This window comes from Drosophila arizonae, chromosome 5 (assembly GCF_054131065.1).
Source record: "Drosophila arizonae isolate 15081-1271.41 chromosome 5, UAZ_ARI_1.0, whole genome shotgun sequence".
Lineage (NCBI taxonomy): Eukaryota > Metazoa > Arthropoda > Insecta > Diptera > Drosophilidae > Drosophila > Drosophila arizonae.
In genome coordinates this window covers 16,381,802-16,398,253 of record NC_142925.1, presented here as the reverse complement: position 1 = coordinate 16,398,253, position 16,452 = coordinate 16,381,802, and the positions used below count along the sequence as shown (strand labels likewise).

The 16,452-nt window shown below is 43.2% G+C and overlaps 4 protein-coding genes across 7 annotated transcripts; 1 reads left to right on the top strand and 3 right to left on the bottom strand.

The window, feature by feature from the left end:
• Window positions 1–57: 57 nt before the first annotated feature.
• cos (kinesin-like protein costa) lies at window positions 58–4,779 on the bottom strand. Its single transcript, XM_018013229.2, has 4 exons — window positions 3,957–4,779; window positions 3,177–3,897; window positions 2,691–3,118; window positions 58–2,626 (listed from the first exon to the last, which is right to left on the bottom strand). The coding sequence occupies exons 1-4, from the start codon at window positions 4,594–4,596 to the stop codon at window positions 816–818; spliced, it is 3,600 nt and encodes a 1,199-aa protein (XP_017868718.1). The 5' UTR covers window positions 4,597–4,779; the 3' UTR covers window positions 58–815.
• Window positions 4,780–5,011: 232 nt separating this feature from the next.
• Window positions 5,012–8,553, top strand: Dhx15 (DEAH-box helicase 15). Its single transcript, XM_018013181.2, has 8 exons — window positions 5,012–5,187; window positions 5,246–5,333; window positions 5,396–6,104; window positions 6,195–6,668; window positions 6,734–6,997; window positions 7,581–7,703; window positions 7,769–8,122; window positions 8,192–8,553. The coding sequence occupies exons 1-8, from the start codon at window positions 5,135–5,137 to the stop codon at window positions 8,317–8,319; spliced, it is 2,193 nt and encodes a 730-aa protein (XP_017868670.1). The 5' UTR covers window positions 5,012–5,134; the 3' UTR covers window positions 8,320–8,553.
• A 541-nt stretch (window positions 8,554–9,094) lies between these two features.
• Window positions 9,095–15,062, bottom strand: Gr43a (Gustatory receptor 43a). 4 transcript variants are annotated; one of them, XM_018013494.2, is made up of 9 exons: window positions 14,600–15,062; window positions 14,481–14,535; window positions 11,778–11,922; window positions 11,563–11,725; window positions 11,362–11,505; window positions 10,429–10,569; window positions 10,291–10,369; window positions 9,872–10,223; window positions 9,095–9,757 (listed from the first exon to the last, which is right to left on the bottom strand). In XM_018013494.2, the coding sequence occupies exons 1-9, from the start codon at window positions 14,751–14,753 to the stop codon at window positions 9,695–9,697; spliced, it is 1,296 nt and encodes a 431-aa protein (XP_017868983.1). In that variant the 5' UTR covers window positions 14,754–15,062; the 3' UTR covers window positions 9,095–9,694. The 4 variants fall into 4 exon arrangements, with proteins under 4 accessions (XP_017868983.1, XP_089328269.1, XP_017868984.1 ...); XM_089472143.1 differs by having other exon boundaries at window positions 10,429–10,566; XM_018013495.2 differs by having other exon boundaries at window positions 10,429–10,566; window positions 11,778–11,910.
• A 143-nt stretch (window positions 15,063–15,205) lies between these two features.
• Window positions 15,206–16,452, bottom strand: Glo1 (Glyoxalase 1). Its single transcript, XM_018012973.2, has 5 exons — window positions 16,087–16,452; window positions 15,888–16,024; window positions 15,738–15,824; window positions 15,549–15,662; window positions 15,206–15,473 (listed from the first exon to the last, which is right to left on the bottom strand). The coding sequence occupies exons 1-5, from the start codon at window positions 16,156–16,158 to the stop codon at window positions 15,347–15,349; spliced, it is 537 nt and encodes a 178-aa protein (XP_017868462.1). The 5' UTR covers window positions 16,159–16,452; the 3' UTR covers window positions 15,206–15,346.

Genomic DNA, 16,452 nt, shown 5'->3' with positions numbered 1-16,452 from the left:
AAATTTAAACAAAATTAAACACAACCTAAATTCTTGTAACATTTGTAGTATGAGTAATTAGAGAAACGCTGACTTTAATATATAGTATATATTTATAACATAAAGGTAGTAATCTTAAAAAGAAACTGAGTAAATGCGCTGATAAGGAATACGGAAAGTTCTATATATCTAGGTCTAGGGGTAATCAATTTTCGGGAAGACATTTAAATATGCTAAACAAAATGAGTAAACTTAAAAAAAAAATAGTGTAATTGCGACTTATAAGGTTAACTTAAATGCAAATTGTATAACTAAAATTAATACATATTCATATTCATATGTACATAAAACAAGAGATTCCAGTGCTTAAGTAAACAATTTGAGCGAGTTAATTGCGATTTCCATTTGGGATTGCAGAGTTTCGAGTATTTTTAAGTAACAATTGTCAAGTCTTAAGATTTGCCAGTCGAGGAATCTATATGGTTGTTGTTGACATTTAAATGCGCCAGAAGTTAGATGTAGATGAATACCTTGGTAAGTCTATTGAAACAAGTCTGTGGACGTATTCGTTCAGTACATATATATATATATCTATCAATATCGGATTGAGCTTGTCATTATAAATTATAATTGTACATGTTGAGTATTTCGAGTGCTTTGAGTAAGTCGGGCCTAGAATAAGAGCAGTGGGAGATAGAGAGGTGCCTCCCGACGCCAGTCATTGCATCCGTTCTCTCAGCCTATATTGCGTGCTTCTCTCACGCTCCAGAGCAAAGACAGAGAGAGAGAGAGAGAGAGAGAACTAAATTCGTCGACGTTTTTGTTTTTTTTTTTTTTTAGTTTTTGCGCGTCGCATCTTGTATGATGATCTTGTTTTTCTGACGCGTCACCTTTGTGGATGTCGGTGCGGGCATCAGACGTTTCAGCTGATCCTGGTTGATGGTGGCCAGCGCCTTCTCCTTGCCCTTGGCCGATGCGCTTGTGGTTGCCGTTGTGGTCGTGGTGGTGGTAGTGGTTGCCGCCGTGGTTGTCGTCTCAATGAGCGCCGTGGACTCGTCCGCCGTCGAGGATGAGCCAGCTGCAGCAGCCGCCGCCGATGCATAACGCGTGAGCACCTGGAACTTGGCAAAGATATTGCGTCCACTGCTACGCTCCTTGTCCTTGTACTTATCCAGGCCAGCCGCTGTGGGTTTCGCCTGTTGCGCCTTGAGCATTGCCTTATTGCTGGCCGCCTTGTAGAAGTCGAGATCGTAGTCAAACTCACCGCTCGTGCCCTGGCTGGTGGCAGGCGCTAGAGCACGATCGCCATAGCTGGCCGAGCTGGCCGAGGTCTCTGCCGCCAGATGGCGCAGCATTAGCGTCAGCTTTGTCTCGTGCTGACGCTGCAGCAGCACCGCATTGCGCTCGCCCTCCAGCCGTGCCTGACGCACCGCATTGGAGAGCACCCGCTCCTTCCACTCCCAGGCATCACGCTCGCGCTCCAGCTGCACCAGCTGCTGCTCAAGCTTTCGCGACGAGTCTCTCAAATCAATGACCTTGACGAAGTACTTGTAGAGCAGCGTGCGCATCTCCTCGGGTGAGAGCTTGTTGAGTCGCGCCATCAGCATCTGCTCGCCCTTCTCCCGCTGCTGGCGCTCGGTGGACAAGTCGATGGACTTGTGACCGCAAATGAGCTCGTTCTTGAACTCGATGGCCTCGTCAATGGCCATGATGGCCTCGTCGCACTCGAGCAGCTTTCGCTCTTCGCGCTGCGTCAACATTTTGTCCCGCTTGAGCTTGCGATCCAGCATGCAGCGCTGCTCCAGCAAATGGTCACGCGTTCGCCTCAGATTACGTATCTCATGGCGCAGACTCTCCTGTTGTGCGGGGGACTTTTCGCCGCCATCCCAGTGTTCCAGACTCTCAGACTTCTCGCGCAGTATGTGATCCAAGTGAGTAATGCGAGCCTGCACGGCCTTGAGCTGATCTGGATTTGGTTCCATTTTGACTAGTGTCGCCTCCTTCAAGCTCTTGAGCTCGGCCTCCAGCTGATCACGCAGCTTGCACTCCTTCTTCAGCTTCTTTTGCACCTCCTCGATTTGTTTGCGTGACTCGGCAACGGACTGTTGCAGTTTCTTTAGCTTCTGACCACTCTCGCCGGCAATGTGCTTCATCGAGCTGAGATCCTGCAGGCGCTGCTCAATGTGCGCTATAATAGCGTCCCACCGTTCTATTTCCGCTTTATCCTTGCCCTGCACCAGTGCCTTGGCCAGATGCTTCTTAGCCTTATCACACTCCGCATCCAGCTTGGCCTTCTTCTTGTGAAAGCGCTGCTTGGCATGGCTGCGCGTCTCTCGGTTCTTCACCAGCTCACTAATTATGTTCTGCTTGAGCTGCATCGTTTGCTCGATTTCCTTCAGCTGTCGCTGTCGGGCCTCGATCTCGGCATTCAGCTTTCGCATCTTTTTCTGCAGTTGCTCGACCGGACCATTGGCGCCAGCCACGCCAGTCGCGTTACGCAGTCCGTCGGTCGCGCCTGCTGCATTGTTGAGTGGATCGAAGTCCGCTGGCAATTCAGTGCCCGTCGTCTGCTGCGAGGCAACACGATTGAGCATGGCCAGCTCTGCGCTACTCAAACTGGCACCAGGCTGTATGCTGCGCCGACGACCTGAAAGCCATTGAAAGAGAGAGAATGAGAGTCATGCATATATAGCTGTATAGAATATAGTTACCTCCCACGCTAAACTTTCGCTCATCGCACTTTTCAGGCTGTGGCGCTGGCTCTTGGGCTGTCTGCTCCCGATCTTTGTCCTGGCTCTGCATGACCGCTTTGGGCTGCTTGAGCATAAATTCCTCATGCTTGGCTTGAATGAGCGCATCCGTTTTGGTGCGAAACTCATCCATTAGGCTTTCGAGCTTCTCAGCTAGATCTGGGCGCTGCGACTCATTGTCGGTGTCATTGTCCGAATTTTGCTGGCAGGAGGTTTCCGGCTCACTGATAGACTCCTCTGGCTCCTCCGCCTCCTGGATGGGCACTAGCGGCTTTTGGTTGCGCAATGCTTCGCTGGAACTGAGACATTCTTCGCACTCTTGCTTTAAGAACAGCCACTCCTCAATTTGCTCCTTCTCCAGCTCCGTTATTGCATTCGAGCTCATTAATCTGTGCATAAAAATTTTAAATAACACTGCCAAGAAGGATATTCGTTTAGCTCACTTACTTGGCGAAGAGTCCCTCTGCATTGGACACCAGTTTGAACCACTGACTGGCTGCAAATTGCAGTCCGAAGTTGTCCCCGTTGGGCATGGCCACGGCCGCCATGAGAGCCGCTGTGCCAGCTGCTGCTGGATCATGCGGCAATACCTCCGGCGATATAGGAGTATTGTCATCGGAGAAAGTATTCATAATGACATAGTTGCGTACGCATTGCACCTTGAAGCCAAACTGCAGATTGCCCAGTGTCTCGCTGAGATGCTGCTCCAGCGGGGACACACACAGAATGACTAAGGTCTGAGCACGACCACCGAACGAGTCTTTCAGCAGAGTGGTTAAGGTGGTTTGACCGTAAGGAATATTGCCATTGACACCGTACATAATGCTCGGATCAGTCAGAGTGTTAACCACCTGTTCCAGCATCTGCAATCCGGCGTCACGTGGGTGTCCTGGTGGCGGCTCACCCCAACGTTCGGTGGCGCACAGATCTGAGAAGCTAGCCGTTGAGAGACGGTGCTGAATCAGACCCTCCTTGGACACCCACTGCTGCTCCAGGGTCAGTGTGAAGAGTGTGTGTGCGGGTGACTGCTGCTTGTTGCTAAGACCCAACTGCAGCCAATGGAAAACATTCTCCACTGTGGTGCAGTGCACATTGCCCATGCCCAGTAAGTCGCGGATTTCGCCATTGCATATCTCCACAAAGCCAACATTAACGGCGTATGTGCGATCTACAAAAATGCAGTCATTAAATAAAACGCCCATCATATCGATTTGTCTAGCAACTCACCTGCGTGCGCCGCAATGTGGGTAAAAATCTCCCGTACGCAACGCTGTACCACGCCCTGATCCGCCTCGCCATAGACGCACTCGAAACCATGTCCATAGAGCGTGTAGGTCTTTCCAGTATTGCGTTGCCCATATGTCACCACTGATGCATCGAAGCCCTCCAGAAACAAGCTGATCAGTGGAAACACTGTCTGGTGGTACACCTGACTCTGTGTGGTGCTGCTGGGCAGCGCATGTGTCACAGGCACAGTGTGAGCGCCCACCTGTATCAGCCCCGCCGCAATGCTGTCAAGGGCCGCACCACCGGGCAGTGCGCTCGGCAACCCCAGCGCCGATACAGCGATTGGTATGGCCTGCACGCAGCAGCCACTGGCATTGCCAATATCTGATGGCACTTCATTTGTATTCAACTGACTGGCGTCTAACTCATTATTGCCATTAGCATCTATTGCCGTTGTTTGTAATGTCAATTGCGATGGTGACGGAAGTGGAGGAAGAGGCGGCTTCAGGTTAGGGGAAGACGGCTTCGATTGCGGTTTGTCTGCTTCTGCATCGCCATCCTCCGGCGCTTTATAGTCCGGCTTGTGTTCAAGTTCTGCGTGGGGATATATGCGTACAGCCACTTGTATCGGTATTTCCATTGTTTGTTGTCGCTTTGGCAACAGTTTTTCACTTTGATTTTTGCATTTTTGTATACAATTCGCGCATCTTAAAAATTATTGCAAATACTGTTGAATCGATATTGCTGCGCACTGACAACAACTATCGATGCGAGACACAGACAGCATATCGATAACAATCTTTATGGTATGTTATTTAAATTCAATAAAGATACCAATATTTTCGCATAGGCTAAAATAAGTATTTTTATTATTCTAGTAATATTATTCAACACTTCGTAGTAACGTTAATGCACAAAAAAAAAAATAATAATAATAAACTTACAATAGAGGCAGCAGGCAACTTTTGGAAATATAATACAATAACAAATCGTATTGAACAGAGCTGTTTCACTTATTATTTTAATTATCGTCCAATATCGATAGTTTTCTACTGACCTACTGATACTTTCTGTCAGCCCTCGTACTATTTATCGCTTTTCACGTTGCTATTCAGCGCGTGTTTTTTTTTTGTGCAGAACGTTTTGCTATTTATTGTGTATTTTAAAAACACGCAAAGATGTCGAAACGACGTATTGAAGTGGGCGAGACATACTCCAACAAGATGAAGAAGTAAGTATATGTGAGAACATATGCTGAGCCAATGCTTACATTGTTGTGCCATTTGCAGGGAGTCGGAAGCTTCAACTTCTTCGGCAGCGGCGTCATCCACCGGCACTGTTGCCCAAGTCACGGGTGGATTTGTGCCCAGTAAACAAGTAAGTACTTGTAATGCCAGTAACAGTGGAATTTCTAATATCACTTGATCTACATTTGTTAGCCACCCATTACAAATCCGTTCACATTGAAGCCTTACTCCGCACGCTACCAAAACTTGTACAAGAAGCGAATCACATTGCCGGTATTCGAGTATCAGGCGGACTTCATGCGCTTGCTTAGCCAGCATCAGTGTATTGTATTGGTGGGTGAGACGGGCTCTGGTAAAACGACACAAATACCTCAATGGTGTGTGGATTTCGCTGTGTCCAAAGGCCGCAAAGGTGTCGCCTGTACACAGCCGCGTCGTGTGGCCGCCATGTCGGTGGCCCAGCGTGTCTCTGAGGAAATGGACGTTAATCTTGGCGATGAGGTCGGCTACTCCATTCGATTCGAGGATTGCTCTTCGGCCAAGACACTTCTCAAGTATATGACGGACGGTATGCTGCTGCGCGAAGCCATGTCGGATCCGATGCTCGATCAATACCAGGTCATATTGCTTGACGAGGCGCACGAGCGCACCCTGGCCACTGATATTCTGATGGGTGTGCTAAAAGAGGTTATTCGACAGCGCAATGATCTCAAATTGGTGGTCATGTCGGCCACACTCGATGCAGGCAAATTCCAGCAATACTTTGACAATGCGCCGCTGATGAACGTGCCCGGTCGCACGCATCCCGTCGAGATTTTCTATACACCAGAGCCCGAGAGAGACTATTTGGAGGCAGCTATTCGCACAGTTATACAAATACACATATGCGAGGAAATTGAAGGTATGCAGAGAGGTCTTATCTAAACTGGTTCTCTCTCTCTCTCCCTTGGACACTCTGCTGAATGCTAATCGTTGCCTCTTCCCTCCATAGGCGATATACTTATGTTTCTCACGGGCCAGGAAGAGATCGAAGAGGCTTGCAAGCGTATCAAGCGTGAGATTGACAATTTAGGCTCTGAAATTGGCGAGCTGAAGTGCATTCCCCTTTACTCGACTCTGCCGCCCAATCAACAACAGCGCATCTTCGAGCCGCCTCCGCCACCAAATGCCTCAGGTGCTATTGGCCGCAAGGTGGTCGTATCCACAAACATTGCCGAAACCTCGCTGACCATTGATGGCGTGGTTTTTGTGATCGATCCGGGCTTTGCCAAGCAAAAGGTATACAATCCGCGCATACGTGTCGAGAGTTTGCTCGTCTCCCCCATATCGAAGGCCTCGGCACAGCAGCGTGCCGGTCGTGCTGGTCGTACACGGCCAGGCAAGTGCTTTAGACTCTATACGGAGAAGGCATTCAAGAACGAAATGCAAGACAACACCTATCCGGAGATTTTGCGCTCGAATTTGGGTAATTTCTGCTCATAAATTACCTCTAATTGCATTGATCTACATCTGATTTCCATTGTCCATTAGGCACTGTGGTGTTGCAGCTTAAGAAATTGGGCATTGATGACTTGGTGCACTTTGATTTCATGGACCCGCCGGCGCCCGAGACTCTGATGCGCGCCTTGGAGCTGCTCAACTATTTGGCCGCCCTCGACGACGACGGCAATCTGACGGATCTCGGTGCCGTTATGTCCGAGTTTCCGCTCGATCCGCAATTGGCTAAGATGCTGATAGCCAGCTGCCAGCACAATTGCTCCAATGAGATACTTTCAATTACGGCCATGCTGTCGGGTGAGAAACAAACTAAACTGATTAAGCTGCATAGATATAGATGTAGAAGTCGAGGGACTTTTTAGAATAGACCTAAGCTTCCACTGGGTTGTCTCTCAAATTGAAAAGTAGTTAGCTCTAGTCTTATGTGGTTTCATTTAGCTAGAGCGCAATGCCATCATCTGCAGATGTCATTTGATTGTTGGCGACACGAACTCTGACGCACGCTGACAGATTACTGTTATTCCAAAACGTGCAAAGAAAAAAGTTTATCAATTTATTTGTTCTTTGCATTCAACACTGAAGAAAAGTTGCACGTGCGTTCCATCTGCTTCGCACATTTGATTGAAATGTGATGCGGCGGCATTTGCTCGGCTATTTGCTTGAATTTAAACAATGTCCGCTTTGTGGCCTCGAACGCACTTGCAACTCACAAATGCAATCAATCCTTGAATCAAATATCTAGATTGCCTAGCTGACAAAATGTGAGCACAATCTATTTGTTTATGTAAAACACAAACAACAAACAAAAACAACAAAAACATGTTATGAATTTGCGCTTAATCGAAAACAAACCAATTCAAACATCAAACGTCAACCAAAGTGCCACAATGTTTCGTGCGACCCAATGAGGCAAAGAAGGTGGCTGACGAGGCAAAGATGCGTTTCGCTCACATCGACGGAGATCATCTAACGCTGCTGAATGTCTATCACGCCTTCAAGCAGAGTAAGTTGCCTGACTGTGCTCCTCCCAATCGACTCCGATAGACTTAAACTTGATTCGTTCTACAGGCAGTGAGGACCCGAACTGGTGCTATGAGAACTTCATCAACTATCGCTCGCTCAAGAGCGCTGACAATGTGCGCCAGCAGCTGGCACGCATCATGGATCGCTTCAATTTGAAGCGCACCAGCACAGAGTTCGCCTCGAAGGACTACTATGTGAATATACGCAAGGCTCTAGTCCAGGGCTTCTTTATGCAGGTCGCGCATCTGGAGCGAACGGGACACTATCTGACCATCAAGGACAACCAGAACGTGCAGCTGCATCCGTCAACTTGCCTGGACCACAAACCCGACTGGGTCATCTACAACGAATTTGTGCTGACCACCAAAAACTACATACGCACTGTGACAGATGTGAAGCGTGAGTTAACCCTGCACATACAACCACAGCAAACTCACATCCAATCAAATATTCTCTTTGGCTTTACAGCTGAATGGCTGCTCAGTCTGGCGCCACAGTACTACGATCTGGAAAACTTTCCACAATGCGAGGCCAAGCGGCAGTTGGAGCTGCTTCAGCAGCGCATGGAGACGAAGCAGTACCAGAAGGGCTTCTGAGCTGCAGACGGTCGAGTTTTTAATCAACTAAAATAGTTTGAAACAATATTATGAAATCTAATTATAATGTGCGTTTAAGTGTAGCCATGGAACTCAGTTTGCTTAAATGTTCAATTGAAAATCGGTTTGGAATAATCACAACAACAAAAATATTGTTTTCCTTTATTGACTTAAACACAGCTAAGAATTCCGTTTAGTGTTAATAAAATCAACCTTTTGTATAACTAAAAATAAGATTCGTGGCCAGCTTCAACCGTTGTTCTTTCGAAATTGGATAAGTATGAACAAATAGCCGAAACAAACCGCAAGGAAAATTAATTGTATATAAATGTTTGTGGAATGGAATCAAAAATGGGAGGAGTAGCTAGAGCCATGGCTAAGTTCGAGAGCTGCAGCATTTCAATAAAATGTCTGGTCTTTAGCAGTGATGGAGAGACTTCGTGCTTCCCATCCCAAGAGCAAAGAATGGCAAGCCCAAGAGGTCAAAGATATAAGAAGAAGAGATCATAGAATTGATTAGTAAAGTATTCTGAAGAATCGTCAGGATTGTGCTCTCCAAGTGGTAAAATGAAATCATGAAAATATGCTCAGATACAACGGCGGTAGTAAAGAATTTTGTATTATTTAAATAGCCTCAATATAGAGAGGCCTTATAGGTTGGATAGTGTTATATCGACTCAGCTCATCTACTTCATATACATACATTGATTGGTTTCCCATTTTCAATGGGTTCAGAGTGTGCAAAAATAAAAAATATTCTATAAATTAAACAAAATTGTGTGTTTTTTCTTTTTATTAATAGATTTCTTGTTTGTAATATATTTATTGTTTCAAGAATTTCATTTGATATATTTTATCAATTCCTGCGATTCCATCTATGAGGGATGTGGAAGATCAGCAGCCTGTGGCTCATCAGATAGCCCTCTCGGTCCATTAGTACAACCCTTTGAAGGGTCAGGACATCTTGTGCTGGCTATTGCCATAGAGAACAGCGAGAACAGCAACACAACAATTGTGAATTTCATTCTAATTGGCTTGACAAAGTCGATTTGATGCTGTCGAGCTTATATAGCTCCATAACTAGCTTGACGTGTTATTAATATAATTTAATCTGCGTCGAATTTTTACTTAAAAATTAGCAGTAATATAAAATGAATGAAACACAAATCAACTAGATTTGCAAGATCGAGTTTTGAAACAACTAGTTTGAAGTAGCCATAAAGCTCAGTTTGTTAAATTTAAATTCAATTTGGAATAATCACAGCAACAAAAATATTTTGTATTCCTTTATTCACCTAAACACAGCTAATAATTCCGTTTAGTGTTAATAAAATCAACCTTTTGTATAACTGAAAATAAGAATTTGTAGCCAGGTTCAGCCGTTGGTCTTTTGAAATTGGATAAGTATAACCAAATAGGTAGCGATAGCCGAAGCGAACTGCAAGAGAAGAAACAAATTTCAATATGAATGCAGAAATCATATAAATTAGTTAAGGTTAAGAATGTTTAAGAGCTCCACTTGATCGTTTCGGAAGACTACTTAGGCACTTACCGATGTGAGAATCGTTCGATTGACCCGACAGAGTCCGCTGGCTGAGAACTCGGCATCGTCGACGAGCAGCTGCTGCCAGAACTTCTTGGTCTCCTCGACCAGGATGGGCTCGAAGACCTTCCGCTCGATTTCGCATACGATCTGAATGGTCTTGCGGGCCTCGCGGGCCGCCAGATGGCACGGCTCCACGACCATGAGCAGGCGCAGAAAGTGAAATATGATCCAGAGCATTTGCACCCAGACGTAGCCGTTGTCCCGCTTATTGAGCATCTCCAGGAACAGAAAGTACGCCGTAGCAACCAGGTGCAGCAGACAGGACACCAGTATGAACAGCACGGCTATGCCATAGAATCTGCAATAGTTTATAGTTTATCAATTTGATTCAGTTCCCACTTTCCCGATACGAATCAAAGGTTCACCTTGAGAGCAATCGCACGCATTTGCCCAGCGATTCGTGATTGTCGGCCATGGCTCGAATAAGCAAACTTTTGTTTTTGGCTGTAGGGCAATGATGTCCATCTATTTGCTGATTATTGCTCATATGTATAGCTACTTACTGGCGGATTCATTAGGCAGGGTCTCCGTGTTCAACTTGGTTAGGCTGGCATGCAGGGCCATTGGCATCATTGGCTTGAAGCTGATGGACTTCACAGCGCTCACCCTGACCAGATTTGTGGCATTGCCATAACTTTTGTCTGCTAAGGTGTAAATTGTGGATTACGATTGCTATATCTACCTATACATATATTTATATGTATCTCTATACATAAAAGGTTTTAAATTTGAGTTTATATATCCCTTGTTTGATCTTCAAACTTATCAAGGTAAATAGAAAATTCCCTAGGATAATTATAAATAAATGTTAAAAGACTTGATTTCACATTTAGATCGCTTTCTTAGGAAATTCTTTTGGTTTTAGGGTTTAGCATACAGGTCATTTCTTTTTCATCTTTCTCTCTTATCTTAGCTTCTTCAGTCTTCTATTTCTATTTGACCTTTGGCTCGCGTTGATATTTTCGTCTTTATTGATCCTTCGCATTATATTTTATTCTTCTCTCTCTATCTATTACTTTTGTGTTTTATCTCGTTTGTTTCCTCTTCTTCACGTTTCATCTCTTTTGTTTCCTTTTCTTATTGTTTCGTCTCTTATGTTCCCTTTCTCTTACGCTGTATTTTTCACCTTTTTATCCTTACCTTATCGTTTCTTCGCTTTCCACTTTTCTATGTTCGACATTCACTTTTGTTCAAATTTATTTTATTTCCGTTAGTTTGGGCTCTAACCTTATCATTATTTATCTATTCTTCTCTCTCTTAACTTCATAAGCTCTTAATTTTTCTTTTTTTTCATTTTCCTTCTCTGTAGTAATATTTTCTTCACATATTTTTCTTATTTTCTCCATTGAGGTAATATTCATATCAAATACGTAACTCTCACGATTTCCAATATGAATTTGGTATTTTTTCTTGTTATATCCCTGCTATTTACTTACCACTCAGATAGCTGGTTCTCAGCATTTGATTGAGCCGCTTATAGCGCCTGCCTAGCCCGTAAGCCGTGTTCGCGAAATTGATGTGCAGCCCGGTCAATATAAAGTAGAGACTATAGAAGGGTATATACCACTGCACGTTGAGCTCTGGCAATGGGATGTGACTTGAAATACTGGAAGGGAACAGAGCGAATGCAACCTCACCTGTGTCCTCGTCGCTAATGTTCATTTGCTGTGCCATGCGCACCCAGGTGCCCACGTCCAGGCCAAGCAGAATGCCGATGACGATGAGGGACACAGTGGCCATGGCATAGGCGCGCCAGCGATCCTTCCTGACATTGTTGTAGGGACTCAGCGTGCTGTCGATCTGTGATGGAGTCTCGTTAAGGGAATATTCCATTGCTCGATCAGAGCTTTACCTTGTCGAGTCGCGTGTTCAGCTCCTGTGTGGCACGCAGGCCAAACATGCCACAGTAGACACCAGTCACGATGGCCAGCACCACAACCGAAACGTCCGAGGCAGTCACTACCTTCGAGGTGGCCGATTTCATTCTGAAAGATGCACTTTTGATGTGTTGGATTTCATTCAAATTAAAATTCATTCAAACGAATTGAAGCAACACTTAAGATCACACGAATCAGGAATGATTGGAGTCTACGTGGGGGACATCACATACAGGAGCTTTAAGCCACATATGACGATGATGATGTATGATCAAGATATTCCTTTCTTTATTTAAACTTTTGTAGAGAAATAAAAAAATCTTTTTTGGTAAATATATTGAATACTCTGAGTAGAAATTGTTTAGGAGCATTTAAAATTGTAAGGTTCATTTTATTGGACTACCATTTGGTAGCCAGAAATCGGAATCTACTTTTACTTAGTTTGTGGACATGCTAAGTTCACATTTGATGCTCAAATCGGAATTAACTTTAGATATTTACGTTAGGGACCATTATTACTTATTTTCTAGAATATATTGAATATATTCTACTAAAGAATAGGCTTAGCTTCAACTCAGATAATCACAAAAGGCTTATATCGGGCTACCTTTCTGGCCAAAAGCCACAGCTGATGATTGAACTTTCCATCTTTTAAATGCTAATACGCAAAAAATAAAAATAAATAAAGAATATTTTATATTCAATCAAAATATATTTATTGTTTCATTAAATTTGATTTTATATTGTATCAATATTGTATTGAATCCTTTTTTTCATTCAATGCCTCAACTGCTGCTGGCGTATCTTGAATGTTGTTAGAACAAGTTTTTAATATTGTAATACAGTGTATTAAATTTCTGGCTAGTGCCATGGAGAACAGCGAACTGTTGAAGGCGCGTTTTATAGTTGCAGATCTAGCTCGGAGAGCTTGGGACTGTGCACGTAAAATTCCTAAACTTTAAACACGTTTGACTAACTTTTAGCATTGAAGTTCAACTTTTACAGAGAAAAGCTCTAGTTGAGACAGCTCGATTCACAGATAACCGGAACCCTTCCAGCAACTGATATTTCAATAATTCGTCGTTTTCTTTTTAAACCAGAAACAACACATACACATACACACGCACACACACAGGCATAAGCACGCAGACATTAACACGCATAGTCTGAGCCCACTAGGGGCTGAAGATGAAATACATCTTTTCCAAATTTTAGGGGTGAAAGGGTGGATATAGGGGTGGCGGTCAATTATAACAAAAATTGAAATTCTATAAAATACACATGAATCTACATTTAAAGTTTCTCCACTTTAGCTTTAAAGATGCAGGAGATATAATTGTATAGCTAATTTTCGATTTTCAAGCGATGATACAAAAACATGACTATTTGTCGAATTTGGAGAAAAACTTGATCTTGAAAAGAAATTCAAGTCTCTAGCTCTTGTATCCCCTAAATCGACTAAGCTTCTGTCTGTTACAAAATTATTATAACCTGCTTGCTAAATATAAAATTGTTTTAATGTTCTGCATTAAAATTAATTACATTTTTAAAAAATTTATTAAAACATATTATTGTATATCCAAATAAATATGTATACATATGAAAATATTTCTATGTATTTATGCATATAAATATATCATACCACTATAATATCGTAAGATTGATACATCTACATCTTTCTTTACTTTCTGATTCTTTTCTTCAACTGAGAGCTTTTATAAAGCGGGATGAGCTTGACTTTGAGTTTCAGGCTTCTGACTCATATCCGATACTTGTCACTCAGAGAGAGAGAGAGAGAGAGAGAGAGAGAGAGAGAGAGAGAGAGAGAGGAGAGAGAGTCAGAGCTAGATTGCTAAATAAGGCGACGACGACAAAGATAGCAAAACGTAGACTTTGATGCTAAATACGATGGAATCGTTCTTAGGCACATAAAACTATTTATGTGAGATGAATAAAAATTTTATATGTATCTATAATTGAATTTCAGAATTAGAAATACAGTAGAAGCCCAAACATATGGAATAGAGAGATCATAAAATTTATATATCTACATACATAGTATATTCCGCTCGCTCCGCGACATAATTTTATATAATTCGTAGATTTATTTTTAGCAAAGTTATGTGTGCTTATGATATCATATAATATGTGCGCAGCATAGTATATATAAGTAGTATGTATTTATGTATTTTATGTACGCGAACTAAAAAGAATTCCAACTTGCAATCAATGCTGATCAAGTGAACTGAACTACATGCATACATAAGTAATTACTTAGCCAGGTCACATAAATATGTCTCCAAACATGTAAACCCCCACAATGAAAGAAAAAGTACCCCAGCTAGAGCGCAGCTCAGAGCTTGCCTATAAAAGTCGCTCGATGTCAAGTGCGTGACATCAATCAAACTCTGTCGATCGTAATCGAAATGAATTTCACAATTATTCTGCTGCTGCTGTCGATCTGCGCCATGGCACTGGCCGGGCATGATAAGCCGCCGTATCTGCCGCGACCCACCTTTAGGCCTGTTGGCCGCATCGCTCGAGCGGCGCCGCCCGCTGCTGAGAACAACTAAGCAGAACTGGAGAGTCTGCTTATGGAAAGTTTCAATCCAATAAAAAAATAAAGCAAATCCAAAAAACATAAACATAATTTTGAATCTTGTTCTTATGTAACTTACCGAACGGGTATATTCGAATTCGCATCGAATAGCAGACCGCGATAGGTGAGGAAAACTAATCCCAAAAAAGAATTAATATGGGTAGATCGTATCACTACTCGAGTGGGTACTCTACCTACCCATGATCAGGCACAGGCACACCGAGTATATGGAAAATAACCAACTGCGAGTTATCTCTAGCTGACCTTTCGAGTTCTTTTTGGCCGAGTACGGGGCAAGGGCCAGAAGTTTGCTAACATAGAATATGCCAATATTAGTCTCCGAAATTTCCATATTGAATTAAATTAGTTAATTTGCGATTTTCAAACGATGCCGCCAAGCACTCGACAAGCACTGAGCCGCCGCTGTCGTGTGAAAACTACGCTTTTCTCTGTTAGTTTTTCCAGCACATTTGACACTGAGCAAATAATACGCTCCCGTGTTTGACCAATATTAGAGCCGGACAGCCTAAGTGAAAATTGCAAAAGGGAAACGCAAAACACATCAGTATCGCATTGTTGACAATAGTTTTGTCCGGCTGTCCCAGCGTTCCACATGCTGCTGTAAATAATAATTAGAGTGGCAGCTATATGTCAATCAATTAGGGACATAGGAGCCAATTATATACATATATACATATATGTACATATACGGCTGGCTTTATGAATGAAAGGCTAGACAGTGTATGTTGTTGTTGTTGTTGCTGTTGTTGTTGTGGTAATTGTCACGCCATTAGTAAATATAGCTTTTGATTTGTATCCTGCGAAAATGAACTTTAATCTCTTAAAAACAACAAAATATATGTATGTGTGTGTGTGTGGAAAAAATTGCCATTTGCGTAACAATTTGAATTGGCAGGAAAAGAAAATGATCTCATATCTCAGTTTCTAGTTCGGTATGGTATAAGCATTGAAAATCTCAATCCAATAGCCATCGGGATCCTTGATGAAGGCCAAGCCCTTCATGCGGCCATCGTCGGGTTTCTTGACGAACTCCACGCCATGCTCCTCGAAGCTGCACATGAAAAATATAGCAATAATAAAACATACATTAATAACTAAGTCTATCTTGTGGCATTCTCAGACAAACCGCTTGCAAGCCGCATAGACATCGGGCACCATCAGTCCGATGTGGCCAAAGCCGCGTGGATCGCTGTTGCCGTTGTGATAGCTTTGATCTGGATCGCTTTCGGTGCCCCAGTTGCTATAATAATACAACAGATAGAAAAACTCACAAAATCAATAAACCATATTAGACAGGTCAAAAGGTCAAACTTACTGAGTCAATTCAATGGTGGCCTTGCGGCTCATTGCCCAGCTGCGACGTTCCTTGGGATCCTTGGGTATATCGGCAGGATTTTCGTAGCTGTGCAAACAGATGTTATAAATGCCAGATGTTATAGATAATTGCAAGCGTCATTGCACAAACCCCATAAAGTACAAGCTGAATTTTGCCTCTGGAAAGTCCAATTTCACCAGCAAAGTCATGCCCAAGACACCAGTGTAAAAGGGCAGTGATTTACGTGGATCCTTGATGCGGTACATGGTCTGCTGGAACAGGAAATCCTGTCGAAAATTTGATGCCAATATTACTTGCAAGCCCGAAAACTCATTTTATTCCATCTTACCTTAGTAGAGGCATCCTGTTTTTGGCATAGCTCATCGGCTTCTGCATTGGTTAGTCCCGTAACATCACCCATGATTTTTCCAGAATCACTTGTTGCTATCTCTCCAATTGGTGGAATTCAACTATTCGCAATAAAAAAAAACACGCTGTTTGTCGAAATTCTAATCAGCTGTTTGCCATTAAACAGCCGATGACGCAACTCAACGAAAAAACTGCGAAAAGAATGAACTGCTCATCTCTTCCAGCTTCCGGTATTATTTTCTTAAATCTATGAAATATAAAAATGCATTTCTTTTAATTACATCATTATCATTGCTGCCAATTGGTATCATGTTAATGTCTTCCAATGGATTCGTTTTAAAATGTC

Excerpts from the sequence above, each read along its gene's own strand:
- cos (XM_018013229.2), bottom strand. The coding sequence starts at position 4,596 with ATGGAAATACCGATACAAGTGGCTGTACGCATATATCCCCACGCAGAA. Across the intron at positions 3,119-3,176 it reads GCAGAGGGACTCTTCGCCAA|ATTAATGAGCTCGAATGCAA; the intron begins GTAAGTGAGCTA and ends TTTTATGCACAG. Across the intron at positions 2,627-2,690 it reads GCGAAAGTTTAGCGTGGGAG|GTCGTCGGCGCAGCATACAG; the intron begins GTAACTATATTC and ends AATGGCTTTCAG.
- Dhx15 (XM_018013181.2), top strand. The coding sequence starts at position 5,135 with ATGTCGAAACGACGTATTGAAGTGGGCGAGACATACTCCAACAAGATG. Across the intron at positions 5,188-5,245 it reads TACTCCAACAAGATGAAGAA|GGAGTCGGAAGCTTCAACTT; the intron begins GTAAGTATATGT and ends TGCCATTTGCAG. Across the intron at positions 6,105-6,194 it reads CATATGCGAGGAAATTGAAG|GCGATATACTTATGTTTCTC; the intron begins GTATGCAGAGAG and ends TTCCCTCCATAG.
- Glo1 (XM_018012973.2), bottom strand. The coding sequence starts at position 16,158 with ATGGGTGATGTTACGGGACTAACCAATGCAGAAGCCGATGAGCTATGC. Across the intron at positions 16,025-16,086 it reads AACAGGATGCCTCTACTAAG|GATTTCCTGTTCCAGCAGAC; the intron begins GTAAGATGGAAT and ends AATTTTCGACAG. Across the intron at positions 15,474-15,548 it reads GTCTATGCGGCTTGCAAGCG|CTTCGAGGAGCATGGCGTGG; the intron begins GTTTGTCTGAGA and ends TTTCATGTGCAG.
- Gr43a (XM_018013494.2), bottom strand. The coding sequence starts at position 14,753 with ATGGAAATTTCGGAGACTAATATTGGCATATTCTATGTTAGCAAACTT. Across the intron at positions 14,536-14,599 it reads GTGCCTGTGCCTGATCATGG|TTTTCCTCACCTATCGCGGT; the intron begins GTAGGTAGAGTA and ends TTTTGGGATTAG. Across the intron at positions 11,923-14,480 it reads AATTCGAATATACCCGTTCG|TGCATCTTTCAGAATGAAAT; the intron begins GTAAGTTACATA and ends ACACATCAAAAG.